We start from the raw sequence: 27,798 nt of genomic DNA, 5'->3' as shown, positions 1-27,798 counted from the left end.
ATCTAGTGACTAACAACAAAATATAACCAATTTAACCAATTTGCAACAATTATTATCTGTAAAAGGAAGTTTGTTTTCTTGGCTAAAAAGGTATATAAGGGAATTCAAATTCAAAAGTTGTTATTTTAGTTAGGAAATTCAAGTTTTAATGCAATATTTAGGAAAAGGATGGTAGAGAATTAAGCTTAATTTTCTAAAATTTCAGTCACAGATTAAAGGCCAAATATTTGTTTGGAAACTCTTGTTTCTTAGTGTAAAGTAAAAGATTATATATTTTATCAAGTTATTAGGCGATATGGTCTAACTCTAGGATCAACTTAATTTAGTCATTACATAATTAATTAGTCTTACTTCTCAATTCAATAAAATAAAATAAAAAGTGGTAAAGAAAAAAAAAAACAAAAGAAACAAAAGAAACTCTATATAGGTTTAATGGATGAGGCTCTTATTTTCAAGTTTCATAGATTTGTTTCTATTACTATTTCATACAATATTCTCTATCATAAATGTGATGGACATTAGTTACTCTTACTTGATTGAAAGGTTATCCATAGAGTCATGTGTAGTTGAACTATAAATTGGGTTGCGAGAATATTCTTGGACATATTTATTAAAATATCATACATGAGAAATACATTACAAGGGAACAAGAACTTCTAGAATCTAACATCAATTAGAATCTAACATTGATTGAACCACTGGTATAATCATTTGTTCAATTAACAGAAATATAAATAGAAATGCTATGATGATGAACAACTACAGTATGAATTTTTATTAAATTATAAATTCATAATAATTTGAACATGTAGACAATTATTTTTACTCTAGTTCTGAAATTATTGCCAACTCTTGTTGAAAAACTTTTCTTAGCTTGCTCAAGTTTGTCTTTGTTGGAATTGTTGAAGTAAAAGGGTTAGGAGGCATGGTTATCTCGTCTCATTCTCCTTCCAATATCTGAATCACAATTTTCATGGAAGGACGATCCACTGGACACCATTGAATACATGAAAGTCCCATAATTGTTAATTTCTTTGCAACCTCAACATCTCATTTTTCTTCAATTTGAATATGCAATTCTTTCCTTATATCTAAATGATTATAAATCCATTCTAGGAAGTATACTTGGCTAGTACTCTCCACACTAACATCAATGTTCTTCATTCCTCCAACCATTTCAAGTAACAACATTTCAAAACTATAAATATCTAACTTATAAGACACATTCCCAAAATTTCTAGATAACACTTCGGGAGCGATATAGCCCCCATTGTTCCCCTTAAACTGTCATAGAGACTGCCCTTTGTTCCTTGGAGCACAATTTGGCCAAACCAAAGTCAGAAATCTTTGGATTAAAGTTGTGATCAAGTAAAATATTATGAGGTTTGATATCAACATGGAGGATTCTTTGATCACAACCTTGATGAGGATTCTTTGATCACAACCTTGATGAAGATACTCAATTCCTTTTGCTATACCTATAGCAATTTCTTGAAGTTTCTTCCAACCAAGTGAATAGTTCTTAATAGCTCTCAAAAATATGAACTTCTCTAATGACTCATTTGGTAAGTACTCATAAATTATAACTCGTTTAAATCTATCAACACAAAATCCAACTAAGTGAACTATATTAACATGGTGGATTGTACACATTGTTGCCACTTCATTAATGAACTCTTCCACATTTTCCTAAGAATTTTTGACGATTTTTACTGCAACAAAAACTTCATCCGAAAGCTTTCCTTTGTATATGGTTCCATACCCTCCTTTTAATATCAGCATAGGAGTATCTTGAGGGCTTGAGAGCTTCATAGTCTTCTAGAAACTTTTTAACCTTTACTTTATTATCTCTTTCTACTTTACCGGTGTTCAATGCAATGTTTAGCGAAAAAAAGAGTTTAGTGCTTGGAATTCTCCTCCATTGTCAGATTGGAGGCTTTTAATTTTGAGATTAAACTGATTTTCTGCCGAAGTTTTGAATTTACAGAATGTAGAACATACTTGGTCTTTTGAGTTTAGAGCATATATCCATGAGAAGCGAGAAAAATCATCAATAGGGAGTAAAAAATATTAGGCACATGTTGTTGAGAGGGTTGGAGAGGGACCCTAGAGATCAGTGTGGATTAGTTCAAGAGGTTGTGAAGCTTTTGATGTAGAGAGTGGAAATGGTAATCTATGACTTTTAGAACATTGACAAGTATTACAAACTTGACCCTTGTTGAATGAACAAGGAATGTTACATGATGAAAGAATTTGTTTCACTATAGGTGCGACTGGATGACCGAGTCTTTTGTGCCATGTGTTGAAATCAACTTGGGACCGAGCAGTGAGAGCTAATGAGCTGGAGACAGACGCAGAGGAGGACTTGAAACCGAGACTGGGGAATTTATACAAGCCACACTCAATGGTTCCTTGAAGGAGAATCTGTTGGTATAAGATTAAATACTTATACAAAAAATATATTTTTGGGCTGCTGGAACTCTGATATTATTGATGAAGAGTGCTGAATTTATACATGAGCTTGTAACTAAAATGACATTAGAATAGCAGAAAATCAAGCTACTAGATGATGAACAACTACTTCCTATAAAATAGAAACCAAATCTTGACCAAATAAAAATAAGAAAATATCTAGATGTTGCAGATTTTATAGAAGACTCCAGCTGCAATATTCAAAATTCAAATTCCAGCAAATACTAAGTCAAAATTCAACACTCCTCCTTGACTTCGTAGATGCAAACTCCAAGTCTTGCACGTAGACACTCAAACCAAACTTCGAAAGGGGTCTGCTTCTTTAACACTTTTGTTGGCAATATGTTCAAAAAATATACTGCTCCATTTTGTTGTGGATTATATGGTGCAGTGAGCTGGTGAACATTGTTTGCATTCAATTTCAAGGATGGCATCTTTTGAGATCCACCAACATCAGTATGCACCAGTTGCAGTTTTTGGGTTGCTCTCCAGGATATTTTCTTTGGGAAGGGAAGTTTAGTTTGCTTCCCATATTGACAAGTAGCACATATAGGAAGATCTTTTTCTAAGTCAGGAAGTCCTTCAGCTATTTGATTTTTCTTCATGTAGAGCACATCATCATGATGAAAGTGCTCGACCCTTCTGTCCCAAAACATTGTTGTGCTATCTTGTTGTAAAATAGCAGTATGCTCATCTTCCAGTAAATTCAAGGCAAAACTCTTGCCCTTCATTTTTATGTTGAACACCTCTTTGCCTTCAGCATCCTTGATAATGCAATTCCTATCTTCAAAATAAACTTTAAATTCTTTCTCAACGAGCTGTCCAACACTGAGTAAGTTTTGGTCAATGTCAGGCACAAACAAAACATCATAAATGAGTTTCAAACCTGTTTGGCTTTCGATAGCAACTGTTCCTTTGCCCTTCACTGGAATATACTCACCATTTCCAATTCTGACTTTGGAAATAAATGTTCTATCAAGTTCTCTAAAGAGATCTTGATTATTTGTCATGTGGTTTGTACAACCACTATCCACAAGCCAGCTTTTAGAGGTGCTTTTATTAGCAAAACACGTTGCTGCAAACAATTGCTCCTCCTGGCAATAGTCAACTGCTGCACTAGTTTCTTCTTGCTGTTGATTTTTGCAAATCCTCTCCACATGTCCTTGTTTACCACACTTGTTGCATTTCACATCTGGTCTCCACCAACATTTTTGTGGAGAATGATTTGTCTTCTTGCAATGAGGACAAGGTGGAAAAACTCCATTTTTCTGGTTGTTGCCACACGACTTGTTGTTGTTCACCTTTCCATTTTTATGGCCTGCATTTTTCTGCATTCTTGCTTGAAATGCTCCTTCTGCAGTATCTCCTTGTCTCATGAGTCTTCTTTGTTCCACAGCCTCCAAGGAATGTAATAATTCTGTCAAGCTAATAGTTGACAGATCTTTTGAATTCTCCAAAGAGGAAATTGTAGCTTCATATTTCTCAGGAAGTGTAACCAATATCTTTTGAACAATCTTCTCATTGGAAAATTCTTTTCCAAGCAGCCTAACTTTGTCTGCTATTGAAAGAAGTTGTGCAGCATAGTCTTTAACAACATCAGACTCCCTCATTTTCTTCATTTCAAATTCTCGAATCAAGTTCATCACCTGCATGTTCTTGATTCTTTCATCTCCTTTGTATTCCTCCTTGAGATACTCCCAAATTTCTGCAGCTGAATCAATTTTCATGATTTTGATGAAAATTGATGGTGAAACTGCAGCAAACAAGCAAGCTTTCGCTTTAGCCTTTCTTGTCCTTCTTTCTTTATGCAACTTCATTTGAGCCACAGTTGGATTGGCTCCCAGGGGAGGAACTTCATAATTTTCTTCCACTGCTTCCCAAACATCAAGTGCTTGTAGATGAACTGTCATTCTAACAGCCCAAGTTTCATAATTGTCTCCATCAAGAATTGATGGTGCAACTGTGAGACTTGACTCTTCCATTGCTAAATGATTTTAGAAGGTGTTTGGGTTCACTCACCTCACTGGCCCCTCAAGATAACTATGGCTCTGATACCACTTTGTTGGTATAAGATTAAATACTTATACAAAAAATATATTTTTGGGCTGCTGGAACTCTGATATTATTGATGAAGAGTGCTGAATTTATACATGAGCTTGTAACTAAAATGACATTAGAATAGCAGAAAATCAAGCTACTAGATGATGAACAACTACTTCCTATAAAATAGAAACCAAATCTTGACCAAATAAAAATAAGAAAATATCTAGATGTTGCAGATTTTATAGAAGACTCCAGCTGCAATATTCAAAATTCAAATTCCAGCAAATACTAAGTCAAAATTCAACAGAATCTTCTGTGTGTTCTTGTCCTTAATAAAAAGGAAAGTAGGATGAAACTCAAAGAATGAATTGTTGTCTTGGCAGAATTTTGAAACACTGATCAAATTTGTGGCTAAGTGAGGAACATGAAGTGCTTGTTGTAATCTGAATGTTTTATGAGGGGTATGAAGACATGCAGAACCAACATGAAAAATGGAGAGTTGCTTACCGTCTCCAATGGTGACTTTGTCATGGCCTTGATATGGATGAGGATTGACAAGATGATCTCTATTCTAGGTTAGCTGGTGAGTTGCTCTTGTATCAAGAAACCAAGAAACCAAGAATCATTGATGGTTGACGAGGGTGATACCATCATTGCATGGACATCACTGCTAGTAGATGTATGAGAGGCAGATTTTGCTGAGCTTGATGCCAATACATCTGATTTTTGGGAATTAATGGCAAATCTGTGATAGCATGTGATCACAGTATGACCAAGTTTGCCACATAATTGGCATTGAGGTCTGTTATTACTGTGATTGTTGCGGTGTTCTTGTCCATGACCTCTTGGGCATCCTCTTCTTGAAGGATGAGAAAAACCATTTTGTTGATGAAGAGAAAAATTAGTTCTGTTATTCTGGGATGTTCTTGATTGAGTAGTCCGACTGTGAGAGGCAATATGAGCGGATAGAGTTTCTTCTTCTGTGATGGAGTTTTGAAATTGGAGGCGCTGCTCATGTGCGAGCAGAATGCTGTGGACAGAGTGGAGAGATACTTCATCTTCTTATTGTAATGGCTTAACATGTGTAGGGACTAACCTGAGATGGGAGGTTGGGCAGAAATCACTTCTTGTGTATTCTGTAGGTTTGAATATTCTGTTGCAGTAGCCATGTTGTAGGTTATGCATCTGTTGGTAGCAATCCCTGACTACCAAAGATTAACAGTGTCAATTCCAACATTTCTTTTGTAACTAATTCTAGATTCTTTCTCTTAGAGAAGTATATTGTGTAACTTGATATTCTTTGGTGGCTACGATAACATCCATAGATGGTTTGATTGCATCATTTCATGGTCTTTAGATTTAAATCTTAATTTTTCACTTTATATTAGAATAAATCATGCTATCAAGTCAAAATTCATATTATTATTCATTCTTAGTGAACGTTTGTGTTTTTTTTGTATTTTGCTAAAAGCAATTTGCTTTCAGACTTTAGATTATTTGTTTTTTTTTTATTTTTTATGACTTATTATAAACTTTTTGCTAAATAAAAAAAACCAAAATATTATTATTTATTATTATTTATGAATGTATGGTTAGCAAATGTTGTAATTAATGGTTCATGATCAATGAGATATTTTTACAATAGACTACTTTTAGGCTCAATTTTGAATTAAAGTTGTGTTAATTATCTTTTAACTTTAGTCTTATAAAATATTTAATAAAATTAAGTTCTATTTAAACTACAGTTTATTTAGTTTTAAGATAAATTAAACAAATCTCATTTGAGAAATTGAGGCTTACAACAGTTTTCCTTTTTTACCATTAATTTTCCTATTAAGTAATGAAATGCTCTAGAGAGCTCATTGTTTCCTTATTATTAAGAGTAAATTCATAAGAAAAACTTATCATATGATTCATGAAAAAATTAATAAAAATCAAAATAAGATTTTAGACAACTTTACATTAGTTAATTAAAGACATTTTTTTTTTCTAAATTGGAAAATGCAAGAGATACCATTTTAGGTTTCACCATAAATGTAAAAGCTAATTCCACAAGGATAGAATCCCAATTGAAACTCGTAGAAAAAGAAACTTGTTTAAAAGTCACTTGATATGAATTATTTTAGTTACTCCAAAGGTGGGTATATAGAGAAAGATATACAATTACAAACAAAAAATGATCTCTCATAAGTCCAAGTTGCAATCCCTCACCACTATGGTCTAACTCAAGGATCAACTTAATTTAGTTATTACATAACTAATTAATCTTACTTCTCATTCCAATAAAAAGTGGTAAAGAAAAAAGAAAAGAAAAGAAACAAAAGAAACTCTATATGTTTATAATGGATGAGACTCTTATTTTCAAGCTTCATGGATTTGATTCTATTACTATTTCATGCAATTCCCTCTATCATAATTGTGATGGACATTAGTTACTCTTACTTGATTGAAAGGTGGATCTATAGAGTCGTGTGTAGTTGAACTATAACTTGGGTTGTGAGAATATTCTTGGACATATTAAAATATCATACATGAGAACAAGAACTTTTGGAATCTAACATCGATTATGGTATAATCATTTTGCACAATCATTTGTTCAATTAACATAAATATAAATAGAAATGCTATGATGATGAATTTTTATAAAATTATACATTCATAATAATTTGAACATGTAGACAATTATTTTTACTCTAATTCTGAAATTATTGCCATTTTGTCTAGTTGTCTAGTAGGGAACCCGATCGGCATTGTAATCCTGAGCAGTGAACATGGAGCTTTTTCTTGTCAAAATTCATGCTATCAATTTCCATAATTTGTATCAGAACTCTAATATAGACGGAAAAACAATGAAGACGATTGTGATGGGCTATATAGGATGAGGGTGGTCCAAATGGCAGCCACTGGGCTTTATATTTTTTTTATTAAAGGCCGGAGTTGTTTGGGCCGACCTTGGGCCTGGGTTTTGGGTTTATTAAATCTCATTACAAGGTCCACCCACAGTGAGACTTGGTAAGGAGAAAAATGACCCAAAGAAATAATGGAAGGCCATTGATGGAATGCGCAATTAATGTTCCAAACATTAAGGCCATGTTTGGTTCCAGAAATTACTAAAAAAAGAAAAAAAAAATGGTAAAGAAAATAATTTTCTTATATTTACTTTCATTATAAAAAATAAGAAAGAAAATTAAATATAATTAAAATTAATTAAAAATATATATATATTTTTTAAGTTATTTAATCTTTATATAGAAAAAGAAAAATAGGTGAAATAAATTTAAAATAGTATATAAAAATAATTTATTATTTTTATATTATTATTTTTATTTTCCTTTACTTTTTCTTTTTTTCTACTTTTTCTCTTTTTTTTTTTCATTCTATTGTATTTTTCTTTAAACTTTTCGGAACCAAACATAACTTAAGGGTATATTTGGTTGTGGGAAAATGAAAGGAAAAGAAAATGTAAAGGAAAATAATTGTTTAGTTGGCAGTCACATAGAGCAAAATGTCACAATCATTTATTTTTTATTTTCATTCCATTAATTTCGAGATGATACCTGTGGGCTGCTTAATATCGTTGTCTAGTTAGCAATGACATAGAGCAAAATGCAAAAGCTTCTTCTACTTTTACCATTGACCATTGACCATATTTACTAAATTTAAACATGCAGACTTCGGATTTCTTCTATATGGAGGAGGCAAAACAACTTTACTCGCTAAGGCTTTGAGAAGTTCTTTATAATAATAATAATAATAATAATAGATGGAGACTCCAATTTAAGGGTCTCCAACGGGCCGGGCCGGGCCGGGCCGGGGTAAAAATTAAAATAATTTTTAGTTTTGAAGGGAAGGGGATTCGAACCCCTTCCCTTATGGAACCATAAGGGAGCTAGCCACCAACTGAACTGACCATCTTTTGTGTAACTATTTTACATTAGTTATATATATATTAGAAATGTTGCAATAATTTTTGAAAAAAAATAAAAGTGAGTTGGCTGTTCAACGGTCACATGACCGTTGAACATGCCACTCATAATTCAATTTCAAATATATGACCGTTGAACGGTCTTGAAATTTAAAAAATAAAATAAAATAAAATCCTAATGTTTAAATCCCTATAAATATTAAATACCCTCAATTTTTTTCTATTCTCTCAACTCTTAAGCTCTCTCCCATTCCACAATATTTCCGACTATTGCATTTTGTCTCAAATTATTCAATATTATTGGTGGTGAAAAACAAGCATTGGTGGTTCAAAGAGTTCAAATTTGAAGGAATTTCTGCTTCGGTTCTCCAATTTAGTAACATACTTCACCTTTACTTTTATTTATTTGTTATATTTTAATTTTACATTTATTATTTTTAGCATAATATTTTATCAATAATTATAATTATGGCAAATGGTTCTTGTTCTTCATCTAATACATGTGATAGAAAAAATTTACTTCAAATATATGGAATTTTTTTGATATAATAGAAATAAATTTAGAAAATAATAAAAAAGAAATAAAAGCAAAATATAAAATTTGTAACAAACAGTAGTGGTGGCTCAAATGCAGGTACAAGTCATTTAAAAAGACATCATGAAAATTGTAAAATTAAAAATAATATAGATATTAGAAATTATATGCAATTAGGTAAAGATGAAAGTGGAAATTTAAAAACATTTTCTTATGATGAATCTTATTGTCGTGAAGAAATGATTGGTTATATAATAAGAGCAGAACAACCTTTCAATTTCATGGAAACTCATGATTTTACGGGAACAATGCAACGAGCTGTTAATCCTCAGAAGATGCTTTTAGTGCAGGTGGAAGAGTAGTTAGTGATAAACGATGCAGCTTAGGGCCGACTTCTATTGAAGCAAATATATGTGTGAAAGACTGGGCAATAGCAGATAAAAGGATATTTGATTCTATTCAAGAAGAAAATATGCTTGTCGATATGGAAAAACTAAAATCATCAAGATCTTCATGGATTTGTGATAGTTCGCCATCACCGCCAAGAGATAATGATTAAAATATTTTACTAAATGTATGTCATATTTTTTTTTTTTTTTTTGTGGTTGAAAAGTACAAATGATTGATAAATAAGTAAGTGCCAACCTAGTTGGGATGTATTTATTTTGTAGTGATGTAAACTTTTCCCACATTTTCAAATGTAATGTATATATTCAATGAATAAAATAGTTAGCAATGAATATTTTTATTAATGTAGCATTTTCTATTTCTTGAATATATATATTTTTTTATATATATATTTTTTGAAGTGGCGGGCCCATGGGCGGGCCAGCCCGCCGAGCCAGGCAGGGCCTAAATTGGGGCCCATGGCTCGGCCCATCCAGAAATGGGCTCGGGTCGGGCCGCGGGCTTTTTGGAGACCCTTAGACTCCATGTCCCTTAAAATTATTAATTTGATGATAAAATGAAATGATAATTTATTTTTGAAGTTCACTATAAATAAATAAAATAAAGAACTAATATTTTAAATTACACATTCAATCCCGTAATAGTCAATATGTTATATTTGCTTAATTTTATTTTTAATTTAAACATATATAATAAATATCTAAAACTTTAAAAAATATTATAAGGCATTTGAGATTGAGGTCATAATTAAATAAAGAAAATATATTTAAATTAATCAATAGTATAATAAATGATTGGATTTTTCATCCACTTAATTAATAATAACTATAATGATGATGATAACAATAATAATGATGATGATGATTATTATTATTACCTTTTCGCTTCTATCCATTTTTTCCCTAATTTTTAATCAAAAGAATAGTAGTAATAATATCTCTTATATTTGTTTTTTGCTCATTTTAAATCTATCATATGTGTGAATCTTTCTTTTCTTTAACTTAATAATTTTTGTTCCTCTCATATTTGCAGTTGGGTCAATCTTGATATTACAACTCATGGGTAAGGCTTCCAAATCTCAATAAGTAGATCATTGCACACATCTTATAGCTCTTTTCGCCTTGCACTTTTGGAATCCTTTCATTCAAGATTAGACACTACAATCAAGTTTTGTAAACATTTGGTTGTACAAAATGAATAATAAATTGAAATTCCAAATTTGTGAAATTCAAAATTTTCTTTCAAGTAAAATTGTTTTTTTTTTTAAATTTGTGATGCATTTAATTTCAAATTATTCCCAAATTTGTTACAAGGAAATTGAAAAATAGAGTTGGAATTAGGCATCTCATTCCATTCCTTAATTTTGTGCAACCAAACAAATTTTCTCCATTGATCATTCCATCCTTTATATATACCATGCTGTCACCCAAAAGAAAAAGAGTCACATGACCATGTTTGAGTGGAAATCCAAAACACAAGTGATTAGATAAGTGAAATGGCCTTTTTAAAACTAATTCTATTTGTTGGATTTGATGATTGAATGTAGATAGATGATTATAAATCTTCCTATGATGTTTTTCATATTTTTAACATGATTTATAGGCATGATCATCATTGCGAGGGCCGTACCTGGTGTGTTGTGTCTGCTTGTCTATTTAATTTACAAGTTTCGACGAAGACACTTATCATTGGATGATGGTATTGAAGAATTCTTACATAGCCATAAAAATCTTCAACCAATCAAATACTCATATTCAAAAATAAAAAAGATGACTCATAATTTTAAGAATAAATTGGGTGAAGAAGGTTTCGGCTCCGTGTACAAAGGAAAACTCTGAAGTGGTCGCATTGTAGCTGTAAAAATGTTAGTTATGTCAGAAGCTAATGGACAAGATTTCATCAATGAAATTACTACAATTGGAAGAATTCATCATGTTAATGTGGTGAGACTTGAAGGATTTTGTATACAAGGATCAAAATGGGCTCTCGTATATGACTTCATGCCGAATGGGTCTCTTGATAAGTTTGTTTTTCTTGACCAAGGAAATAACATTCCTTTGAATTGGGAAAGATTATACAAAATTGCACTTGGAATGGCAAGTGGGATTGAATACTTACATCAAGGATGTGATATGAAAATTCTCCATTTTGATATCAAGCCACACAACATTCTTCTTAATGAAGATTTTACACCAAAAGTTTCAGATTTTGGCCTTGCAAAATTACATTCAACAGATGAAAGTATTGTGTCTCTCACTGCTGTTAGAGGAACATTGGGATATATAGCTCCGGAGTTGTTCTATAAAAATATTGGAGGAGTTTCATATAAAGTTGATATTTATAGTTTAGAATGCTATTGTTAGAAATTGTGGGGAGAAGGAAGAATGTGAATGCATTTGCAGAGCACTCAAGTCAAATATACTTTCCATCATGGATTTATGATCGATATGATCAAGGAGGGGACATGGAAATGGGAGATGCCACCGAGGATGAAAAGGAATTTGTAAGAAAAATGGTGATAGTTGTACTATGGTGTATATAGATGAAGCCTATCAATCGTCCTTCGAAGCAAAACATTGGAAATGTTGGAAGGGGATGTTGAACTCTTGCAAATGCCTCCTAAGCCTACTCTATACTCTATGGAAATGCCAGTTGAGGATCACTTGAGCGATCCATTTAGGTTGCCAATTTCCACGTGTCATTCCTTTGAATTGGGAAAGATTATACAAAATTGCACTTGGAGTGACAAGTGGGATTGAATACTTACATCAAGGATGTGATATGCAAATTCTCCATTTTGATATCAAGCCACACAACATTCTTCTTAATGAAGATTTTACACCAAAAGTTTCAGATTTTGGCCTTGCAAAATTACATTCAACAGATGAAAGTATTGTGTCTTTCACTGCTGTTAGAGGAACATTGGGATATATAGCTCCAGAGTTGTTTTATAAAAATATTGGAGGAGTTTCATATAAAGCTGATATTTATAGTTTTGGAATGCTATTGTTAGAAATTGTGGGGAGAAGGAAGAATGTGAATGCATTTGCAAAGCACTCAAGTCAAATATACTTTCCATCATGGATTTATGATCGATATGATCAAGGAGAGGACATGGAAATAGGACAGGCCACTAAGGATGAAAAAAAGTATGTGAGGAAAATGGTGATAGTTGCACTATGGTGTATACAAATGAAGCCTGTAGATCATCCTTCAATGAGCAAAGCATTGGAGATGCTTGAAGGAGAGGTTGAAATCTTGAAAATGCCTCCTAAGCCATTTCTATGGTCTATTGAGAATCACGAGCAATCCATGGTAGTGGTACCAATTTCATCATCCAATTCCATGGGTACAATCACCTTAAATGGAAGGTACTGCTACACCATCTAGTTGCATATTATGTAATCCAATAATAATGTGTGATAGTCTTAGGTATAAGGTTTTTATAAGATTGGTCTATGTAATAAGACAAAGTTTCATCCTTGAACCATAGCTTGGCTCCTTATGAGTGAGTATGTGTATAGGTAATAAAATATCATTTCGAATGTTTGAGTTGTCTTCTTTGAAGCTCTTAAAATTATCAAATAGATTTCCCTATTTTGTTATGCATTTGTTATCTACAATAATCTAGGCTTTCAAAGATCAATAATGTCAATTACAACATTTCTATTATAACTAATTCCAAATAGTTTCTATTAGAGAAGTATCTTTGGGCCTCTACAAAGGTTACAATAACATTCTTCGACATTGAATTGCGTCATTCCATGTACATTTATTTAGATTAATGGATGCTCTGGTTTCTCTATTCTTAGATTTCTACTCCTTGTCGAAGACTCTGATCTTACTCTTCTCAGTTTAAATCATGCTTGCAAATTAAAAGTTGTATTTTGATAAAGAGAAAATCAACAAAGAACAATTTAAGAGTTCAAACCTTCCTTTGGTATATGTCTACTATCATAATTCATTATAAGTATAAAATTGTAGGAGCAGATGAATATTTAAAATTTTAAAATGGTCTCCAAGTATTGTACTCTTTCAATAATTTCTACGGTCCATTATACATATGGTCAATTGTGATACTTTATTGATTGAATATGACTTTTCAAATATGAACTTTAAAGAAGGAAGTTACGAAGTAGGTGCTTCTAGGGAATTTTAAAATAAAAAAATTAAATTAAAAAAAACTATAAATGAAAATTTACTTGAATTTTTTTAGAAAAAATTACTTATATATTATTTAAATTGGTAGAATTATGGTCTGTGAGATCGATATCCTACCAAGCCATGTGAGTGACTAATTTGATCTGAACTAACCCAAGAACGGAGCATCTCTCTCTCTGTGTCTGAAAGTTGATGATGTTGAAGGAGGCAAAACTTGTGGGAGTAGGCCTTATTACTCTAGTTCTCTATGCCTGCTTCCTTTTAGTTTGTGTTGCTAAGGATCACAAGTACCAGATATGCATCCCCTCTTCCTGCGGGGATATTTGGAACATTTCCTACCCTTTTGGATTACAAGGCGATGCCCCCAGTTGCGGTTAACCTGAGTATGAATTTATTTGTGAAAACAATCGTACGGTGGGAAATACTATGTTGCAGATATCAATTACCAGAATTATAGCATTCGGGTAGTGGATCTCCAGTCCTCTTCATTCCATTGGTGCATATTACAGGATGAATGGATTTCGATCTCATTTGCCTTATGCATGGAAAACTTTTTATCAGGGTTCGGGTTCTGGACCGATATTCTATACAATACTTTCGATGAACTGTGAGCAGTCAATCAGCGACCACAACTACATTCCCATTATTCCATGCAACACGACAGGCTATTCCTCTTCCTCATCACCAACATACTCTTATGCAATAGTCGGAGAATACGTGTCCGTGGTAGATATGCCGTATTCCTGCACCATCAGCACATACATGGTTATTCAGCCGTTGAAGGCACTTCCAGAGTCCATCAATCTTTCCATGTCAGATTTGCAAGATTATCTGCTTCTGGGGCTTCAGCTTTCATTTTTGCCTCACTTCTGCAGCAGCCAATGCAAAATGAAAGGGGCAAATTTGCAACTATACAGCTATGGATAAGAATACCTTTCAATGCTACAACTCAAGCAAATTTGCAACTATACAGCTATGGATGAGAATACCTTTTCCTACAAAGCTTTACATTTTAAAAAGGCCTCAATATGACCCATCATCAAAGATAGTACTTCATTTTTCAATTTGGTGGCATTTGTGGTCAGTAAGAAAGACAAAACCAAAAAAATTTCCTTCTCCCTTTCTGGAAATATATTACCTACTCTTCCATAAAGATGAAGCTTAGTTGAGAAGGTCATGACCTCTTCCTACATCTTGCCCATTCCACATTGCTCGTTGCAAAAGAATTTAAAGTCTATCAAATGCAAAGAAAAACCTTCAAAAGAATTGACTAACCGGATATGGAGGTAGCAACTTGCAGTAGGGTAAAGAAGAAAAAGAAAGAATGATAATTTATAGTTTTCATTATTACCTTAATAATTTTCAATAAAAAATTTTCTAAAAGAACTAAGAAAACATTCCAAAGTTTTTTTCATTATTATATAAATAATTTTTATATTATAAAAATAAAATTTATCAAAAAATTATCTAAGTGGTTTAACTATTAGTCATTGGTATCAATTAATTTTTTCTAAATTTATTTTAATTTAGTCTAATTCTTTAGAATTTATATTTTAATTTTGTGTCACTTTTCCATTGAAGAAGTGTTTGTTTTGTTTGGTATATCTCTAAGTTTTTTTTTTTTGTTTAAATTACAATTATATTTATGAAAAATATAAATAAGGACACGAAAGTTTTAAAAATAAACAAGAAGAAAAATAGATAAATAAACTTATAATGAAATAAGTTTAAGTAAAGATTTTATAGATGATAAAGAAGAATTAATTTATCAAATAAAATTAGAAATATTGAAATAGTGGGACAAAAAATTTAATAACAAAAATAGTTATAATGGTTGATATGATTATAGTATAATTAATTACTATAAACATTTAAAAAAAATATAAAAGCACAAAACAAGGAAAATAAATATCTTATTGGGCTTTCATGGTCAAATTATGTCCCGTATACTAATAGAAAGTTGGAATCAAACCCCGTATCAAGCCCAACCCAACCTGAGTAGCACATGATCCAAGCTCCGCCTATGGACCTTCCATTGGGCTTGGCCCAATTAGATAGAGTAGATTGTTCCATTGATTTGATGTTCTGCCCTAAATGCAGTTGATCTTAAACACATGGAGGAACCCTCAAACCCCTCGGCTAAGACAAGCTTGTTTGCATCAACGTCCTAAGCCACTGGACTTTTTATTGTTTAGGTTAAACAATATATACCATATATTGAGAGAGTTTGAGTCCATTATTATTATTATTATTACATAATCTATTGAGTCCTTTTTTTTTTCTTTTTTCTCATTGGTTAATTTCATGGTCTACCATACATATGATCCATTGGTAATTTGTATTGGTTAAATATCTCATTTTAAATAGCCACTAAATAAATTTTCTTAGCATTAAAAAGAGGTTGATCCTTTGCCTTTTGAGGATATTCCATTAGCATTAGAACTGTGATAGAGGTAAGGAGATGATCAACCATCCCCAAATTTCAATATTATGAACTTTGTCTTTGATAATGCATCCATATGAGACCTTTCTAAAGGTAAAGCCACTTGCTTTGTAGGGAAATGATGGTAGAGAATTAAGCTTAATTTTTTTAAATTGTAGTCATAAATTAAAGGCCAAATTTTTGTTTGAAAACTCTTGCTTCTTAGTGCAAAGCAAAAGATTATATACTTTATCAAGTTATTGGGTAATATAATCTAGCTCAAGGAGCAACTTTATTTAGTCATTACATAACTTATTCGTCTTACTTCTCAATCCAATAAAAAAGTGATAAAGGCAAAAAGGAAAAAAAAAAAAAAGCAAAAGAAACTCCATATAGACATAGTGGATGAGACTTATTTTCAAGTTTCCTAGATCTATTCTATTGCTATTTCGTGCAATACTATCTATCTTGAATGTGATGGACATTAGTTATTCTTGATTGAAAGGTGATCTCTAGAGTTGTGTGTAGCTAAACTATAATTTGGATTGTGAGAATATTCTTGGACATATTCATTAAAATATCATACATGATAAATACATTACATGGGAACAAGAACTTCTAGAATCTAACATCAATTGAGCCACTGGTATAATCATTGTGTACAATCATTTGTTCAATTAACAGAAATATAAATAGAAATGCTACAATGATGAACAACTACAATATGAATTTTTATAAAATTACATATTCATAATAATTTGAAGCAATTATTTTACTCTATTTCTGAAATGATTGCTAACTCTTGTTGAAAAACACTTCCTGGTTTGCTCAAGTTTGTCTTTGTTGGAGTTGTTGAAGCAAAAGGATTAGGAGGCATGGTTAACTTGCCTCTTCCTTCCAACATTTGAACCACAATTTTCATGGAAGGACGATCCATTGGAAACCATTGAATACATGAGAGTCCCACAATTGCTAATTTATTTGCAATCTCAACATCTCCTTTTTCTTCAATCCGAATATACAATTCTTCCCCTATATCCAAATGATTATAAATCCATTCTGGGAAGTATACTTGGCTAGTACTCTCCACACTAACATCAATGTTCTTCCTCCCTCCAACCATTTCAAGTAACAACATTCCAAAACTATAAACATCTGACTTATAAGACACATTCCCAAAATTCCTAGACAACACTTCTGGAGCAATGTAGCCTATTGTTCCCCTTGCAACGGTCATAGAGACCGCACTTTGTTCCTTGGAGCACAATTTGGCTAAACCAAAGTCAGAAATCTTTGGATTAAAGTTGTGATCAAGCAAAATATTATGAGGTTTGATATCAAAATGGAGGATTCTTTGATCACAACCTTGATGAAGATACTCAATTCCTTTCGCTATACCTATAGCAATTTCTTGAAGTTTCTTCCAACTGAGTGAATAGTTCTTAACATCTCTTGAAAATATGAACTTCTCTAATGACTCATTTGGTAAGTACTCATAAATTAGAGCTCGTTTAAATCCATCAGCACAAAATCCGACTAAGCGAACTATATTAACATGGTGGATTGTACCCATCGTTGCCACTTCATTAATGAACTCTTCTCCATTTCCTTGAGAATTATTAAGGATTTTTACTGCAACAAAAACTTCATGTGAAAGCTTTCCCTTGTACACGGTTCCATAACCTTCTTGGCCTAATTTATCTTTGAATTGATTTGTAATCCTTTTAATATCAGCATAGGAGTATCTTGAGGGCTTGAGAGCTTCATAGTCTTCCAGAAACCTTTTAACCTTTATTCCATTCTCTCTTTCTAATTTATCTGAGCTATAGAGACGATAAAACATAGCAATTACTAACACAAGTAGAAAGAAACCAAAGATTGTGCCTGCAAACATAAAAAGAAGAAAACTTAAACTTTTTTTATTTAAATAAATAGATAGAATAACCAAGTTAAGAATCCTTATTTCTATAATAAAAATGCATAAATAAAATATTACCTGTTACCATTGCTTGCTTTGATACACCTGTAAAATATTTAAATAATAATAATAATTATCTTGTTGTGCTCTTGGAATTAACAAAATCATGCTAAATTACATGCATATGATATGATTTTAATTTAATTTTATTCTAGGCTTCAACCCTATCTTTTGGGTCTCTTTCTTATACTCTACATGTTGAGTACCAATTCTACTGGTAACTCCATTCTAACTTGTAGTGGAGATTAAAACTTACCCTTCTAATATCTATTATGTATCTTAGTTAAACTATTCTATTTCATGATAACTTACTGTCGTAATGAAGCCCTCAACACTAATTCACCTTATTTTATAAAAAAAACTAAAATAAAAATAAAACTCTATCTCAAACAAATCTCTACTCTTATCCTATGACATTATATATAGTGAGATTCCAATTGGTGAATTCTATGACACTTGGCAATTTGATTGACCATTAACATATAACTTCTCATGTTAGATAAGAGGGCAAAGGTATCCATGCATGTGGATACCCATTAAAATTAGGAAAATGATATTTATGAAAATTTTTACACAATTGTAATTATTGGGAGTTGCAACAAAGATGGATTACCAAGGAGGTTAGTATTCTCTACTTGGATATGAAACAATAAATGAGAAAATAATCTATTTTAAACAATCTTTAGTAATTTTCTTTTAGTTCCTTAAACATCTCCAAAATCCAAAATGAATAGTTGAATATCAATTATATTACTTTGCATTTTTACATTCACATTGTTGGAACAGTATGGAGAAACAAAAAAAAAAAAGTACTTGTCATAAGTAGTTAGAAAAGAATCCATTACAAAAGAACTTTTAACATTGTTGTTATATTTCTTTAATTTTTCAAAAAATTAACTCCAAAATAAACAATAATTTTAAAATGTATAAAATTATTTTCACTAATTAATTATTATTTCAAATTATGACCTAATAAGACAAAAATATTTTGGTGAAAGATGCAAAATGATTAGCACTTTAAAAAAATCCTCATGTAAATAGTAAGTAAACATATAGTACTTTGATTGGTTGTAATCAAATTGATCTTTTTTTTTCTTTTTTTATTTTTTATTTTTATTTTTATTTTTTATCTTTCAGACTTTCAGAATCCCAATAAAAAGTAAATTCCATCCAAGATTTTAGTTCTACTTTCCATAGCTTAGAAACTCGATCAGTAGAATTTATCAGCTCATATCCTTTGCAATGGCTTTTTAATTCCAAAATGGAGTATTTGTTTATTGGATCATTGTAGAGGATATGAGGCGGGAATGAAAGATGAAAAGAAGATGAATAGGGAATTGAGATACATAAAGTACCTTTAATACATTCAGTTTCTGGTTCCCTGCTATTACTCTTCTTCAGTCTGCATATGTGTCCTGCTCGTAGGCAGCTTCCACATATTGATTTCGGCCACTTCAAAGAAAACGCACTTCCATTGAATGTATAATCCGTAAAGACATGATATCCAACTGAAGCGTTGTAAAGCCTGCGGCAAGACGATAGGTCCATATTTTGGAGAGGATAGAAGGAGTCAACGGCATAAACTGGGTTACCAGGGATAGAAAGGCAAGGGATGAAGTGAGCAGCAAATGATTCTGCCGTTTTAAGTAAGGAACAATTGAAGAAGGTGACGTCCCCCTCAAATTTGAACTGGAAGGGGGACGAAGCTAAACTAAGGTTTCGAAGCTGTCTCTCAAGGCAATTATCCGGGTTCTGGACAATGATTTCCCTGGATTTGTAGATTATATTCTTCACCAAGAGCTTTACCGAATCTGGCAGCTCCAGCATGATCTGATTATTCTCAGTGCAAGATAAAACAAATCCCGGGTATCCACAGTGGTGTGGCTGGCCTTTTAGACGGAAAGGGAACTGGATGAGTGGACCCTGGTCGCCACAACGATTTGATGTCGGGCACTCACCTCGGCCCCCTCTCATCTCCACAAACAAGGTCAGAAACAAGAACAAAAATAAAGAGAGAGATCGATCCATTTTTATGGAAGGAAGTTGTGACTTTTGCCAAGAACAGAAATCTCAGGGATAGGAAAGAAAGTGGAAAGGGCGATACAAATATTGAGAGGAGATTAGCCTGAAAATTTATAGAGAAGAATTCTAGGAAGGAGGATTACTGTGGTGTTACATTTTCAGTCAATTATTTATGCTCTTTTACTAATAGATTTTCTCTCTGTAAGAATGTCCTTTCACCATGTATATACACACATGTATATGGTTATCTTCTCTCTTTCAAATTTAAGTATTCCATTTAATTTGTACATATAATTTTCTATATGATATGTAATTGATTTTTACTTCTCAATGGATAGAGGATCTAGGAAGATAATAACTTTGCCATCACCTAGACTTTTTTATTCATGCATTTAGAATCAAGATTTGAACTTTTCAAGTGATAGAAGATTTGGAAACTCCATTCCTACTTGCCATCTTCACTTGTATCCACACATTTAGAGTCAAGATTTTGAATTTTCAAATAACAAACCTGTAATAACTAAAGATTGTTGGATGACATTGATTAAAACTTCTAATTAATTTTGGTTATACATCACGATCTTTAATTTTCATTATGTCGACATATTTAGAGGTCTCTTGTTGTTCTCAGTCAAAAGTCTTTAATGATTGAAGTTGTCAGTCATGACTTGCAAAGGAATTCAGTGAATCTGATGATGAACCAAAGGTTGGTATGCTTTACCCTTATTTCAAATTGCACCAAAATGGGGACCAAAAGGTGGTTTAGCCAGTTGGCTGAATAATTGCAACTCATTTCTCTTAAATTCAACATAAATTAAAATGGAAGAATTCCAAATTAGTATCTTTCTCAAATGTCATAATGGTCAAGACCAACAAAAAAATATAAAAACATTTTTACCTAAGCATAGTACCTATTCTAAAATTTAATAATATTTCATTTATTATAATTTCAATCTAAACGTACTGTCTTGCTTAATTTCTTTTTGTATGTTTTCAAAAAAATCAAATTTTGATATGATGTAGGAATTTGATGAGAAATACAACTTAAAATACAAATAATAAAAAACTACAAAAGATTATTCTAATAATTATGATTAATATCAAATGCGAAGTCATTTCTATAAAGAAAATTTTATCTAACTTGGTATATATTGTGTATCTAAAACTTATAGAAGGTTCAAATTTGTAGAGAAGTGGTAACTTAACATGATACAATGCATAATTCATTATTCATATATTTATATAAAGTTAATTAGGTATACATTATGGTCCATTTAAGCTTCGATGAAAGTTGCTAATTCAGCTATAAGATCCTTTTTATTTTTTGAAATTAACTTCAAATATTACTATATTAAATATAGTGATTCTTGGTTTTCATTATGTGGACATATTTAGAGGTCTTTCCCTGTTGAACAGGCAATGCTTGAAGGTGTCAAAATGCAACTTGCAAAGCAGTAGAGTGAACCTTATCATGAACAAGGGGTGGCCATCCGTTACTTCAATGTGCAGTTATTCACATACAGAAAAATCAAAGCACTTGATTATGACGGTCAATAGGTCTCCTTTCTCTTAAATTCAACATAAAAGCAGAAGAATTCCAACTCAGTATCTCTCTCAAATGTCATGATGCTCAGAGAAACAAAAGTTGTGGCATTAACAGTCTTCCACACTTTCTTGCTTGCAATTTGTTCTGCTAATGGAAACCAGACATGCAGGCCTTCTTCTTGTGGAGATATTCAAAAAATTAGCAACCCTTTCCGATTGAAAGGTGATCCGTCTGGGTGTGGTGATCCTGACTATGAATTGGTCTGCGAAAACAATCGTACTATGGTAAACCTGGAGCATGGGAAATACTATGTTGCCGATATCAACTACGATAACTACACCATTCGGGTAGTGGATCCAGGGGTGGAAAAGGGCAACTGTTTCTCCGCTCCTCTGTATTCCTTGACAAGAGAAATATTCCGTTCGGATAAGAGAGCATATTTTTTGAATCCGCATGAAGCGACCAATACCACGGTTTTGATGAACTGCGAGCAGCCAATAAGTGATGGCAACTATATTCCTATCACTCCTTGCAACAGAAGCAATGTGACTTCATCTTCCTCACAAGCATATGTTTATGCACTAGTCGGCGGAGGAGACTCCCTGCTGGTGAATGATATTAAGTATTCATGCACCATTAGCAGGACTATTATTACTCAATTCTTGAAGCCCGGCAATCTTTCAAGGTCAGATTTGCAAGAAATACTTCTTCAGGGGCTTGATATTTCATTCTTGCCCTTCCGTTGCAAAAGAGAATGCCATATGCGATCTAGATTGGACCAAAAATACTGTAGAATGTACGAGTATGAAAAATATTTTTTATTTTATTTTATTGTTTTGCTTCCTACAAAAAGGCTCTTCAACTTGGCAACTAATGTTACTTGCTTAATTGGCCTAATATTGCAGGGTACTCTTTTGGGTATTGGTTCTCTGAATATTTGGAATCTTTAAGGGGTGAGACTCCGGGAGTCAAGTTTTTATCTTTTATGTTTTATTTCCTGATAAATTTCATCTTTTATTGTCCTATATCTTTTTCATGTTAAATTTAATTTGTGTTTTTTTTGGTTTTTTTTTTATTATTATTAATTAACAGATCGGAGCACCTTTTCAAGTAACGGTAAGGCCTACTTAACAATTGTTTGAATGAAGCATTTCTTTGATAGGATAAAATTGAATTTGAATAAAGCATGCCATTAAACTGGTTTTCCAATTTGGGAATAAATAAAGGAGTGTTGTTAAAGAATCAATATGTGAAATTATTAAAAGTAGAATTGTTATCATGACATTTTTTTTCCAAAAAGACAGAGGATTAATCACTTTTTAGTTATATATATATATAAAAGAGCCAAGTGGGTTAAATTATGTGGTTTAGTTAGTTGGTGATTACTATTGTGGGTTCTCTATTTTATTTTCTTCCTTTTTTGAGATAAATTATCATTATCTAGTTGGTCAACATGTAGGATTTGAAGACAAAATGCATAAGATTCTTCAACTTTTACCACTAATGTAATTTAATTACTTGATTTCATCATGTAGGTGTGAGAGAAAGATACAACTACTACTACTACTATGAAACTGCACTTTACCTTGGTAAGGCTTCTAGAGTTTCTATTATCATATGATTTTCATAAATTGGATAATAATAATAATAATAAAGACTTGTTATATTCAATTACATATTTAATCCCATGTGTTATATATATATATATATATATATATATATATATAATTGAGATTCTCATTTATGTAGTGATTGAATTATTTATTTTATTTATTGATGATAATCCAAGTAAGTAAACTACTACTTTATTTTTATTATTAACTGTTAGTATAATAAATGTTTAGATGAAGGAGAAAATCTCCCTGTCAACTTGATAATTAATAATACACATAATTTATATGCGCACTTAATAATGGTATAGATGATTTTTAAATAGGTATAGATGATTTTTAAATAGCTATAATAATAGTAATAATTTTTCTTGTATATCCATATCTCTTGCTTTTCAATCAATAAATAATAGTAAAAATAACTCTCTTATACCAGTCTATTGCTCATCTTTAATATGTAATATATGCAAATCTTTTGTTTTTAAATTTAATCATTTTTTAATCTTATTTTTGCAGGTTGGATAATAAGATACATAGGTAAGTCTTTCAAATCTCAATAAATAGATTGCTGCAAAGGATACTATGTTTTTCTTTTAGAACTCATTTTGCCTTAGTCTTTTAGAAGTTTTTTCAAAGAAGATTGTATAAAGGTGCCTAGTTTTATTGTTCTACATTTGGTTGTACAAATATAAATTGGAATTCCATTTTTATGAAATTCAGAATTTTAATTTCAAATGAAATCACATATTTTTGCAATTTTGTTATGTATTGAATTTTACATTTATTTAGAGTACAACCAAATTGACAATTGGGCATCCAATTCCATTTCCCAATTTTAAGCAATCAAACAAATTTTCTCTTTCATTATGTACAATATTGATTGGAAACCTAAAAACATCTTTCTATTGAGTCAACCAATAAGCAATTATACAGGTGAAATGACTTTTTAAACAATCTTATTTGGATTCAATAATTGAATGTAGATGATGATACACCTTCCTCTAATTTTATTTTTTTTCTTGATATTTTTAACATGTGATTTATAGGCATGATCATCGTCGGGAGGGCCATACCTGGTATTTTGTGTTTGCTTGTCTATTTAATCTACAAGTTTCGACGAAGACACTTATCATTGGATGATGGTATTGAAGAATTTCTACATAGCCATAAAAATCTTCAGCCAATCAAATACTCATATTCAGAGATAAAAAAGATGACTCATAATTTTAAGAATAAATTAGGTCAAGGAGGTTTTGGCTCTGTGTACAAAGGAAAACTCCAAAGTGGTCGCATTGTAGCTGTAAAAATGTTAGTTATGTCAAAAGCTAATGGGCAAGATTTCATCAATGAAGTTGCTACAATCGGAAGGATTCATCATGTTAATGTTGTGAGACTTGTTGGATTTTGTATACAGAGATCAAAATGGGCTCTTGTATATGACTTCATGCCAAATGGGTCTCTTGATAAGTTTGTTTTTCTAGACCAAGGAAACAACATTCCCTTGAATTGGGAAAGATTATACAAGATTGCACTTGGAGTGGGACGTGGGATTGAATACTTACATCAGGGATGTGACATGCAAATTCTCCATTTTGATATCAAGCCACACAACATTCTTCTTGATGAAGACTTCACACCAAAAGTTTCAGATTTTGGTCTTGCAAAATTATATTCAACAAATGATAGTATGTATCCATCACTACTGCTAGAGGAACCTTGGGCTACATTGCTCCTGAATTATTCTACAAAAACATTGGAGGTGTATCATTTAAGGCTGATGTTTATAGTTTTGGAATGTTGTTATTGGAAATGGTAGGGAAAAGGAAGAATGTTAACACATTTGCAGAACATTCAAGTCAAATGTATTTCACATCATGGATTTATAAATATGATCAAGAAGAGGACATGGAAATGGGAGATGCCACTGAGGAGGAAAAAAGGTATGTAAGGAAAATGGTGATAGTTGCACTATGGTGTATACAAATGAAGCCTGTAGATCGTCCTTCAATGAGCCAAGCATTGGAGATGCTTGAAGGAGAGGTTGAACTCTTGAACATGCCTCCTAAGCCAACTCTATGGTCTATTGATAATCATGAGCAATTCATGGTAGAGGCATCAACTTCATCATCCAATTCCATGGGTACAATTACCTTAAATGGAAGGTAGTACTACACCATGTAGTTGCTTATTTTGTGATCCAATAATAATGTGTGATTGTGTCTTATGTGTAAGGTTTCTATAAGATCGGTCTATGTAATAAGATAAAGTTTCTTCTTCAAACAATAGTTTGGTTCCTTGTAAGTGAGGCTATGTACAAATAATAAAATATCATTTTAGATGTAATTTGAAAAGTCTTCTTGCTTGCCCTTAAAATTATCAAAGAAAATCCTTCATTTCCTTTTAAGTTCTGTTTTTTTTTTTTTTTTTCAGGTATTCTACAAAAATGATTATTGGGGTTGTAGATGTTCAGGTAAGCTATTTTGTTATGAATTGTTGCCAGTAGTAATATGGGCTTTCAAGGATCAATAGTGCCAATTACAACATTTCTTTTGTAAGTAATTACATGTAGTTTTTGTTAGAGAAATATCCTTGCCCCCTCCAAATGTTACAATTCAATAACACTCTTGGACATTGGATTGCACCATTCCATGTATGGTTCTTTAGATTAATGGATGTTTTGGTTTCTCCATTCTTAGATTTGTACTGCTTGAAATTTAATTAGGACTCTAATCTCACTCTTCACACTTTAAATCAGTCTCTCAAATTAAAAGTTGCATTTTAACAGAGAGAGAGAGAGAGAATTAACAAAGATGTAACAATTTGAGAGCTTAAAGCTTTCCATGGTATGTCTATTATTATAATTAATTATCAGCATAAAATTGTAGGAGCAAATAAATATTCAAAATTTTAAAATGGTCTCCTACAACTCTCACACTCCAATAATTTCTGTAATTCATTGTACACAAAGATAAAAATATCAGTAATTATGGGTATATAAGTATTTTGATTTTGTGAATATATCGGAGATATATCAACAAATATTTTAACACAAAATATTGATGACATAAAAATTAATGAAAATTTTAAAAATATTAGAAAAAAAAAACTCAAAAAAATGATATAAGGAGTAACATTTTAAAGTTATTTTAATATATATATATAAATTTTATAAGTGTACATTTATTATTAAGTTTCACTATGTATTATTTTACAACAATATTATGATACCATGTTTAATTTTAAAATATATTTAATATTAAAAATATGATTCATTTTAATTTAAATGTATTCAATGATATCAAATTAATACTAAAATATGTATAATTTTTTTTTAATATTTATAGTTTTTATTTTTAATAAATATATAGATTATATAAAATAGATAGAAAATCATGTTTTTATATTTTTGGCAATAAATTATATCAAATGCAAAAATAAAATAATTAAAATTAATTTATTTAATAAAATAATTAAAATTAATTTATTTAATAAAATAATTAAAATTAATTTATTTAATAAAATAATCTTTAGTACTCCTATATATATATATATATATATTGGTGCATATCTCCTAGTTAGGGTACCATGCTCTAGTGGCTGCTATAGATTTAATTTGAGCCTTTTGTCCTAGGTTCAAATCCTCTTAGCAACACAAATGTTGGTCGATTTTGATGCTTTATTTATTGCATATGACTTTTCAAATAAAACCACCAAGACAATTTTTCTTGGCACTAAAAGAAAGTTGGTCCTTACATTTAGAGGACTTCATTTCTTTTATCTTCATAAATGTGCAATGCCCTCGATGTGATAAGGCCATAATACTATATGAATTATGCCGATAATACCATGCATTGTATTCCAAACATAAGCATGAGGAATGATGTCTATTTTAATTTATTTATAAATTTATTTTGCTTGCTAGATTTCCGACGCTTCACTCCCATTAAATATAGCATATGGGGAATCTAGATTTTCTATGAATTGGTCAAAACCTTTGTGTGGAAATTGCAAAGCAGAAGGTGAGAAATGCGGGCTGAAGATGAGTAATGACACAGAACTTGAAATCAAGTGCATAAAGAAGCCAACAAAAGGTACGTACTACACAATATTCCATATCATTTTGAAAGGAGAAATTACGACAAACGATATTAGCCCATGCCATATTCCTTTGCACCCTGATATGGTAATGGAAATTTTGACATAATTTCATTTTATCTATTCGTATTTTGACATAAATTACTCTCTATAGACTTGTTGATCCATTCGTAGAGTTGACAAGTCAGATGTTATGTCATTGGGATTGTTTAATTTAACCCAGCCCCTTAACTTAATTAGGGTCATGTATTCAGTCTGGTACTTCTTCCTTGAGAGTCTCCTCAAGTAAATGGATAGAAAGTAAGGAATTTGGGATTGTTTCATTTAACCCCCTTGACTCAGGATCATGTATTCAGTCTGGTACTTCTTCCTGAAGAGCCTCCTCAAGTAAACAGATAGAAAGTAAGGCATTTCATAAAAATATAGGCCACTTGATCAACAGCTGATATGCATTTGGCAGAAATGTCAGCATACAAAACCTCTTCTCCAATAAATGGTAATCAATATTATTAATGCGCTGCATTTGGGATGGGGTAAAAATAGAAGAGGATAAGAACATATACATAGATCGTTTTGTAGCA

At 31.6% G+C, this 27,798-nt stretch overlaps 2 protein-coding genes and 2 pseudogenes across 3 annotated transcripts in view; 3 read left to right on the top strand and 1 right to left on the bottom strand.

Annotated features, from left to right (window-relative positions):
- LOC100853347 (rust resistance kinase Lr10-like) overlaps nucleotides 1-20,110 on the bottom strand; it is a 67,588-nt gene extending 47,478 nt beyond the window's left edge. The window contains exons 1-3 of one of the 2 annotated variants that reach the window (XM_059733565.1): nucleotides 19,300-20,110; nucleotides 17,963-17,989; nucleotides 16,512-17,850 (exon numbers count right to left, since the gene is read on the bottom strand). In XM_059733565.1, coding sequence (XP_059589548.1) covers nucleotides 16,739-17,850; nucleotides 17,963-17,989; nucleotides 19,300-19,972 — 1,812 coding nt within the window. In that variant the 5' untranslated portion in view covers nucleotides 19,973-20,110 and the 3' untranslated portion in view covers nucleotides 16,512-16,738. Of the gene's footprint in view, nucleotides 1-16,511; nucleotides 17,851-17,962; nucleotides 17,990-19,299 lie in introns of those variants that run through there. The other variant, XM_059733566.1, reaches the window with a different exon arrangement.
- Nucleotides 10,988-14,471, top strand: LOC132252709 (rust resistance kinase Lr10-like; annotated as a pseudogene).
- Nucleotides 20,111-21,541: 1,431 nt separating the features above from the next.
- Nucleotides 21,542-25,465, top strand: LOC132252700 (rust resistance kinase Lr10-like; annotated as a pseudogene).
- On the top strand, nucleotides 21,590-22,445 carry LOC132255331 (LEAF RUST 10 DISEASE-RESISTANCE LOCUS RECEPTOR-LIKE PROTEIN KINASE-like 1.2). The gene is made up of 2 exons (XM_059743429.1): nucleotides 21,590-22,197; nucleotides 22,418-22,445. Exons 1-2 carry the CDS (start codon nucleotides 21,590-21,592, stop codon nucleotides 22,443-22,445), a joined length of 636 nt encoding a protein of 211 aa, XP_059599412.1.
- Nucleotides 25,466-27,798: the final 2,333 nt, after the last annotated feature.

This window comes from Vitis vinifera, chromosome 16, assembly GCF_030704535.1.
Source record: "Vitis vinifera cultivar Pinot Noir 40024 chromosome 16, ASM3070453v1".
NCBI classification, from domain to species: domain Eukaryota; kingdom Viridiplantae; phylum Streptophyta; class Magnoliopsida; order Vitales; family Vitaceae; genus Vitis; species Vitis vinifera.
This window is presented reverse-complemented; position numbering and strand designations above follow the sequence as displayed.

Excerpts from the sequence above, each read along its gene's own strand:
- LOC132255331 (XM_059743429.1), top strand. The coding sequence starts at position 21,590 with ATGATGCTCAGAGAAACAAAAGTTGTGGCATTAACAGTCTTCCACACT. Across the intron at positions 22,198-22,417 it reads AAGCCCGGCAATCTTTCAAG|GGTACTCTTTTGGGTATTGG; the intron begins GTCAGATTTGCA and ends CTAATATTGCAG.